General features: G+C 46.0%; 1 protein-coding gene across 1 annotated transcript; it reads right to left on the bottom strand.

Annotated features, from left to right (window-relative positions):
* Window positions 1-6,825: 6,825 nt before the first annotated feature.
* On the bottom strand, window positions 6,826-7,764 carry LOC141988504 (olfactory receptor-like protein OLF2). The gene has a single exon (XM_074954301.1). The coding sequence runs from the start codon at window positions 7,762-7,764 to the stop codon at window positions 6,826-6,828; it is 939 nt and encodes a 312-aa protein (XP_074810402.1).
* Between the last annotated feature and the right edge of the window lie 580 nt (window positions 7,765-8,344).

The raw sequence follows: 8,344 nt of genomic DNA, 5'->3' as shown, positions 1-8,344 counted from the left end.
CTCACTGAAGTTTATTGACTACACAGATAGATTTTATTGTATTGGTTATCTAATCCAGTGTGTTTAAACTGAAGTGTCTGGGAAACTTGCATTCCTTAAGGCGTCCTTCACCTCCATGTTCTTCAGGCTGTAGATGAGGGGGTTCACCATGGGGATCTCCAGCGTGTAAAATGCTGAAACCATTGTGTCTGTGTCCATGGAATAGCTGGAGGTGGGGCGTAAATACATGAAGAGGAGGGTCCCATGAAACATGACCACTGAGGTCAAGTGGAAAGTGCAGGAGGAGAAGGCTTTGCGCCGGCCCTTGGGGAAGTAGATCTGCAGGATGGTAGAGATGATATAGACATAGAAGAGAAGGACAGTCACAAGACTGCTCACGACAATGCAGCACATGAAAGCAAACATCACAATCTCATTGATGCAAATGTCAGAGCAGGAGAGCACTAGCAGCGGGGGGATGACACAGAAGAAATGTTTGATGATGTTGGAGCTCCAAAATGACAGCGGAAATGTACAACATGTGTGTATCATTGAATCCACCAACCCCACAGCCTACACCCCAGCCACCAGCTGTTTACAAAGCTGCCTGGACAGCACATGTGATTTGTAATGTACCTTCACAAAGGAATCCCTCGAATAGCTAAAAAGTCAGTATTGGAGACTACGAGAGGCATCCTCCGCGCAGTTGTGAGACATACATACACGCCCAATGTAAAGGAGAAGACAGCATTGCTGTATAGAATGAGGGGCTGAGTCATCATTCTTTTACATACAGGTTTTACAACACTGTTACTCAATTGCCATGTGAGGACAAGATTGTCTAGTGGATTGGGCACTTGCTGCGCACTCTGGATTTTGGGGCTCAGTTCCTGGCTCAGATGCAGACATCCGAGGTCATATAAGGATAGACATATCTCTCTGAGCCTCAGCTTGTCATCTGTAAAACGGCGATAATACAGATAATACAGGGATGTTGTCAGGATACAAACATTAAACATTGTGAGGTGTGGGAGGTACTGTGGTGATGTGGTACTGTGGGAGGTACTGTGGCCATACATGGACCTGAATACATTCATGAACCTTCACAGCACCCTTATAAGGCAGGCAAGAATGATTACTCCCATTCCGAGGTGCGTCAAGTGAGGCAGAAAGAGTTTAGGGCCCACTCTTCCATAGCTCTCCAAGAGAGACCCATAATTAGCAGATGCCTTTGAAAATGCTGCCTCTGGTTATTCAGAATGCAAAGAGGCAAATATGTTTTATATGCGATGAGAGATTATTTTATTACACACAAATCCATTCATTCTTAAATAGATGTGATAGATATATCAACAGAGATATGTCAGCAGCAAATCAGCAAAGTGAAAATAACACGGCTAATATTGTCCCTTTCGATAGATAGATAGAGGGGGTGTCTGTGGATGGATCGATAGATAGATAGATAGATAGATGATACTTCACTCCAGGGTTCACAGATAATTCCACTATCTGTCTATCTACCTACTTTTACTGCAGGTGTCAGCAAACACCAGAGCACTTTATGAGTTCTTTAACATTGTGCATCTTGGTGTTAAAGGGCTAAGGGAGTGGACTGTCCAAACACTCAGCATTGTTGATCTTAGCCTCAGTAAGCAAAGGGCCTTGAAGTTGAAAGGCTCTGTAACCCGTTCTACTCATAATCAGGGGCATGCACAGGCATCTAAATGTAACTGTTTTGGGGGGACACTTTAAATACTGACCCCCCCACTCCCCCATTCCTCCAGGCCCTGATGCCTCCCCCACCCCTTTAGCTCCTGTGGCCTCCCCGGGATCCCCACCCATCCTCCCAGCATCCCGCTGCCTCCACCCCCATTGTCCCGGGCTCCGAACACTTACTGGTGGCTGCGGGCGAGAAAGGGACAGGGCTCCCTGGGCCCCCCTAGCAGAACTCTGCCGCCAGCCTGGCTTCCCTGTTCTGGGTGCCATCTAGTGGGGCTCAGCGGGAGTGCGAGCTGGAGTGCCCTTCCCAGGGACATCTCCAGCCATGGTCAGCCCGACTTCCACCCTGGCAGAAACGGGGGAAGAGCGGGGGGAGGGAATCTTGGGGCGGGGGCCAGTGCAGAAGCTGCAGGCAGTGGCAGAGATTCTGGGGGGTCCGTGCCCCTGCTTGTCCCATGTTGTGCACGCCCCTGCTCATCATCATCACTTGACACCGTGACCGAGACACAAAATTTACTAGAAGAGGGTGAAACTTTCCACACATAGTTTTAGCCATGTTTTTTTTGGCCAGGAATCGGGCACCATGTTGGAGGAGGAGATGGTAAAGTGGTCAGGAGCGACTCTTGAAAATGGGAGGGGGCACCAACAGGAAACTGTGGGGTCTTGTGTGGGCCGCTGTGAAAAAAGGGCACCTGACCCAGTTTGTCCCTCCCACACGTCGCCGCTGAAAGTCGTGGTATTGAAATGATTCAATCAACCCAAAATGAATATTTCTTTGGCCGACGTTTTGAATTCACCAATGTTTTTGGTGGTTTTTCAGTTTGGGTGAAGCGGAATTTTTTTTTTTTCAGCAAACTGAAAAATTAGTTCCGGGTCCAGAGCTATCCACGTCCCATTCACCATGCTCTGAGCTATAACGTTCCCTGAATCCCTGCTCTTCAGAGTCTAGAATATTTTCCAGGAGACCTAAAAGCAAGAACTCACAGTAAACATGGTGATGGGGTGTAAATATGTTGTGTGGGGTATGACTTTTTTCCTGTTTATTTCACTTTTACAAAAAATGCCATCCTGCCTCCCCACCCCCAGATGCCATTTTGCTATTCAGTTCACTGTCCCAGAGGTTTTGGAGGGGTAGCCGGGTTAGTCCGTATCAGTAAAAACAACGAGGAGTCCTTGTGGCACCTTCGAGACTAACAAATTTATTTGGGCATAAGCTTTCATGGGCTATAACCCACTTCATCAGATGCATGCAGTGGAAAATACAGTAGGCAGGTATAAATATACAGCACATCAAAAGATGGGAGTTGCCTTATTCAGTGTGGTAGTCAGTGCCAATGAGGCCAATTCAATTAGGGTGGATGTGGTCCATTCCCAACATTTATTTACAAGTTGACAAGAATGGGTGAATATCAACATAGGGAAAATTACTTTTTGTGGTGCTAACGAGGCCAATTCAATCAAAGTGGATGTAGCCGAGCCCCAGCAGTTGACAAGAAGCTGTGAGTATCAACAGAGGGAAAATTATGTTTTGTAGTGACCCAGCCACTCCCAGTCTTTATTCAGGCCTAATTTGATGGTGTCAAGTTTGCAAATTAATTCCAGTTCTGCAGTTTCTCGCTGAAGTCTGCTTTTGATGATTTTTTCTTGAAGAATGGCCACTTTTAAGTCTGTTATTGAGTGTCCAGGGAGATTGAAGTCCTCTCCTACTGGTTTTTGAATGTTACAATTCTCGATGTCTGATTTGTGTCCATTTATTCTTTTTCATAGAGACTGTCCGGTTTGGCCAATGTCCATGGAAGAGGGGCATTGCTGGCAGTGTCCACAAACAGTGCACTTTATAATGAAACTTTACATTTGTTCTTACATGTGTTGTTGTTCTCTTCACCTAAAAGAAAGGCCATTCTGACTGAAAGCCTCTTTCCATGCTTGGTGCATGGACAACAAGCCAGGTGACAATCTCTGCAACTGATTTGGACCGCACAGAACACATGAAGGACAGCAGAGAACCAGCACGGTGTGTGAACTTCCCTTTGGTTCAGCCACGGAAATCCTGCACTCCACACTCACCACTGTCTAATGAAACCAACTCCATGTCAAAGGAGAGGGAGATGGATTAGGTGCCCTATTTCTCTCCCAACACAGACAATTGCGTACTTGCAAAGCACATCACATATATTTCTATATTTGTACATCTAACCCTAACAACCCCTCAGTGCCCACTGGCAAAGAGTCCAATGTCATGTTAAGCAACTCCTGTCAGCCCTGACAAACTCACTACATCTAACGCGTTGATGTGATGGTATTTCTCTATAAAGAACATCGGGTAAGGAATCAAATGAAAACTGATATCATACCAGTCTTCATACTCACTGTGTGATGTAACAATTAGAAAGCTATGGATATGTACTAACAATATGCTCAAATGATGAAACCAGGCAGTGCTGGTAAACAAGTTTCTCCAAGACAAAGAAATGTCGGTTTGCCTTGTGACCCTGACAGACCACATGCCGGCTAATGCCAAAGCTGAAGGAAGACAACTACAAAGCTGGAACCAGTCTGGCTCCCCTATGTGTTTGTATTGTTAAAATACATTAAAATATAGGACTGTGTTTAGAGTTTAGAGGTTATGAAATGCTTGTAAGTTTCTGCCAGCATTCATCTTCCTTATAGTGCCTCTATCCCATGTATGTTATTAGGTTATATTTAAGTGCTTGTAACAGGAAATCACCAGACAGGAGAAAGGCATGAACAAGTGTGAGATACCAGTTTCTAACATGCATCAGAGGGGTAGCCGTGTCAGTCTGTATTCACAAGAACAACAAAGAGTCCGGTAGCACCTTAAAGACTAACAGATTTATTAGGTTTCAGAGTAGCAGCCGTGTTAGTCTGTATCCGCAAAAAGAAAAGGAGGACTTGTGGCACCTTAGAGACCAATACATTTGTTAGTCTCAAAGGTGCCACAAGTCCTCCTTTTCTTTTTGCAGATTTATTAGGGTAAGCTTATGCCTTAATAAATCTGTTAGTCTTTAAGGTACCACCGGACTCCAAGTTTCTAACAGGAGATGTTATCTTCTGTCCAACAAAAGAGACCCATCAACACCAGCAAACCACCGTGGAATGTCAGAGCACAACAGACTTCATTGACGGCTCCCTCCCGCCCCCGGAAGAGGAGATGTGCAAGTGATTTGCTCCCAACAGCTCCACTTGCAACTTGAAGCAGAATAATACTTAAAAATAAATCAATAAAAAACCCCTAAAGAGGAAGAACTGTCTTTTCTTCTGCTTGGACTCTGAGGTGCAAAGATTACGAAGCATAAGATCCCCAGTGCTTGGCCTGGTTTAGCCCTGAAAGATACATGCAGCTTGCTTATTATAGACACTTCTAGTACCTTTTGAAACCTGATTAACTCATCTGGGTGTGTGTTTACCAGATGTAATCTTGTAAAGAACTCTCATTTCTTTTTTCCTAGTTAATAAATCTTTAGATACTTTCTTATAGGATTAACTACAAGTGTCTTCAGTGTGAGATCGAAGGTGCAGTTGACATGGGCTAAGCCACTGGTCTTTTAGGACTAAGAGAAATATTAAGATTGCTGAGATCTTCCGTGTAAGAAACCATCGATCACAGAGGTAACCTTACATGGGTGGCAAGATAGATAAAGTACCCGAGGAGACTGTCTGTGATTCCATGTTAAGGCTGTTGTAATGACCATGGGGTTTACACTTGCAAATTGATAAGTGAAATCTAAGCCTGGAACTCACAACCAATTTGGGATTTGTGCCCTGGTTGTTAACAGGCTGCCCTTGGGTTGGTATTTACACTTTTGAGCCATTCCCAGCCATCTTGACATATCGGTCTGCCTAGGTCTCCAATGTAAATGGAACAGGGAAGGCCAGAGACAATGGGAATTATATTTGCATTTGAAGTCAACTGGAAAAGCCCATTAACAAAAGAGTGAGAAAACCAGCTAGACAGCAAGGCATCCACACACCAGCAGGGCAGAGGAACTCTGGAGGTACAAGAATACATTTCAAAGGTATACGGGACTATAAGAAGAAGGGGAAAAGACATTTTGTGCTTCATCACTGAGGGGGACAAAGAGGTCCATGAACAGCGGATCCCCAGCCATGTGGGTTGGTACCACTGAGGAGGTGCCTTTAAGTGAGAAACAGTCTCAGGGCAGGTCTAAGCTCCGGGGAAAAGTCAAGCTAAGCTACGCAATTTGAGTTATGTTAGTAGCGTAACTCAAGTTGAAGTAGTTTAGATCTACTTACCACGGGGTCCACACCAGGCTGGGTCGAAGGGAGAAACTCCCCCGTCAACTCCCCTTACTCTTCTCGTTCTGATGGAGTACCGGAGTCTACGGGAGTGCGTTTGGCGTGGATCGATCGCTGCAGCGTCGACCCACCTAGTAGTGGAGATAAGCCCTCAGATAAGGATTGCAGCCTGTTGAGTTTTAGTCAGGAGAAAATGCATTGTACTTTTTCTTTCATTTGGAACCATTTTCTGTTTCTATTATCTTTGCTTAAACCTCTGCTCATTTTTAGTAAAGGTATTCCTGGTTTGATTCTCAGTTCATCTCAGTGTAATATATTAAAGCGTGACTCCTCAGCTGATCTAGCAGGCTGGGGTGTACACTATCTCTCCGAAGACAGTGGACTCAGTCATTTCTGTAAGAGCCCAGGGATAGGGGCTGGATACTGCCAGGGAACATGTTTCAAGGAGCTTTCAGGGTTGGAGTGCAACTGAGGTGACCTGCAAGGCAAAGTAAAGGCTGGCTGAGCTTTGGAGGAGAATGGTTGGAGGGCGGGGATGGAGGAGGGTTAACAAACTGGCTAGTCCGAGAGCTGACAAAAATAATTTAGCCCCTGCAAGTCGCTTGCTCACAGATACATGGGAGAGACAGGGTGATTCACAATCCTGAATTCCCCCAGAAAGCGTCACAACCTTCTTGAACCTTTCTGGGGCTGCCAGACATTGTTGGCACACAAGAAGAGAAAAAAAAAACCAATCCAAATAAAGCTCAGTGATAACCTGCATGATGAGGAATGAGATTGCAGTGGAGCGGAAACTGAGTTCTCCTGCTTCCACCTCCCAATCAGTAACGCAGTATGGAGTAAACAGGCTCAAGAGAAAGTGAGCAATTTGTGCATCACTTTCCAGTGGGCATCTTTCACCTCCTTGTTCCTCAGGCTGTAGATCAAGGGGTTCAGCATGGGGATCACCACTGTGTAGAACACGGAGGCTATTTTGTCAGTGTCCAGGGAGTAACTGGTGGAGGGTCGGAAATACATGAAGAGGAGGGAGCCATGGAACATGGCTACGGCCGTCAAATGGGAGGTGCAGGTGGAGAAGGCTTTGCGCCTGCCCTCGGCGGAGCGGATCCGCAGGATGGTGATGATGATATATGCGTAGGAGAGGAGAATGATCACAATGCTGCTCACGACCACGCAGCCAATCAAGGCAAACATCACAATTTCATTGACGCGTGTGTCGGAACAGGAGAGCGACAATATCGGTGGAACATCACAGAGGAAATGATTGATGGCATTGGAGCTGCAGAATGATAAACGAAAAGTAAAAACGGTGTGTACCACTGAGTCCAGCAAGCCCACGGCATACACCCCAGCCACCAGCTGATGACAGAGCCATCGGGACATGGTGACTGTATAGAGCAGCGGGTTACAGATGGCCACATAACGGTCGTATGCCATCACAGACAGCAGGAGGCAATCTACGTGACCGAAAGTACTAAAGAGATACATTTGCACAGCGCAGGCATTGTACGAAATCCTTTTACTCTCAGCTAAGAAGTTCAGCAGCATCCTAGGGGAAATTATGGAGGAATAGCACAGATCAGAGAAAGACAAATGACCGAGGAAAAAGTACATGGGGGTGTGGAGACGGGAGTCAATCTTGATTAACACGATCATCCCCAGATTCCCTATCAAGGTGACAATGTAGATCACTAGGAACAAGACAAAGAGAGGGACCTGAAGCTCTGGACGATCTGTCAGTCCTGAGAGAATGAACTCGGTCACCGTTGAGTGATTTCCCTTTTCCATCTCCTCCGAACCAAGACCAGGGAGCTGCAGTGACGTGGGCAGGCAGGTGGCTCAGGAATTCTATCCCCTCCCTAGAAGGAGAGGAAGGGAAGAAATTATGGAGGTTAGTTTCTTAGGGGACTCCCCTGCTGAATCAAGAAAAGGCCTTAGTCCACAGAGCCAGAGGTTCAGAGCCGATCATTCCAGTTATCTGAAAAAATGGACACACAGCAGAAATGTAAGAAGCAGTGGGTTAACTATGCCCCACACATGGGCGTGGCTGTTCCTACACACAGCAGCAAACAGTGACTTCTGACTATTGCACGAGAATGTCGGGCTGAAAACAAGGGGTGAGAGTTTGTGCCAAGCGGCACTCTTCTCAGTTCATACAAGGTGGGCTCTGCCATTTCAGTTCTGGGTTACTTAGTGTGATCATTAAGCCTGTCAGAAAATGAAAATGGGCTTTGCATTACTTTGTATGAAAACCCAGAGTCACAACACAATGCACACACCACACCACCCCCGCCCCCGGCACCTGTAAACTGCTGCTTTCTCCAGAAGATGAGGGTTTTTTCCTTTAGCACAAGGCATAGAACGTGAT

The sequence above is a fragment of the Natator depressus genome, chromosome 6 (assembly GCF_965152275.1).
Source record: "Natator depressus isolate rNatDep1 chromosome 6, rNatDep2.hap1, whole genome shotgun sequence".
Classification (NCBI taxonomy): domain Eukaryota; kingdom Metazoa; phylum Chordata; order Testudines; family Cheloniidae; genus Natator; species Natator depressus.
Note: the sequence above shows the minus strand (reverse complement) of the source record. Positions and strands in the feature narration are given on the sequence as shown.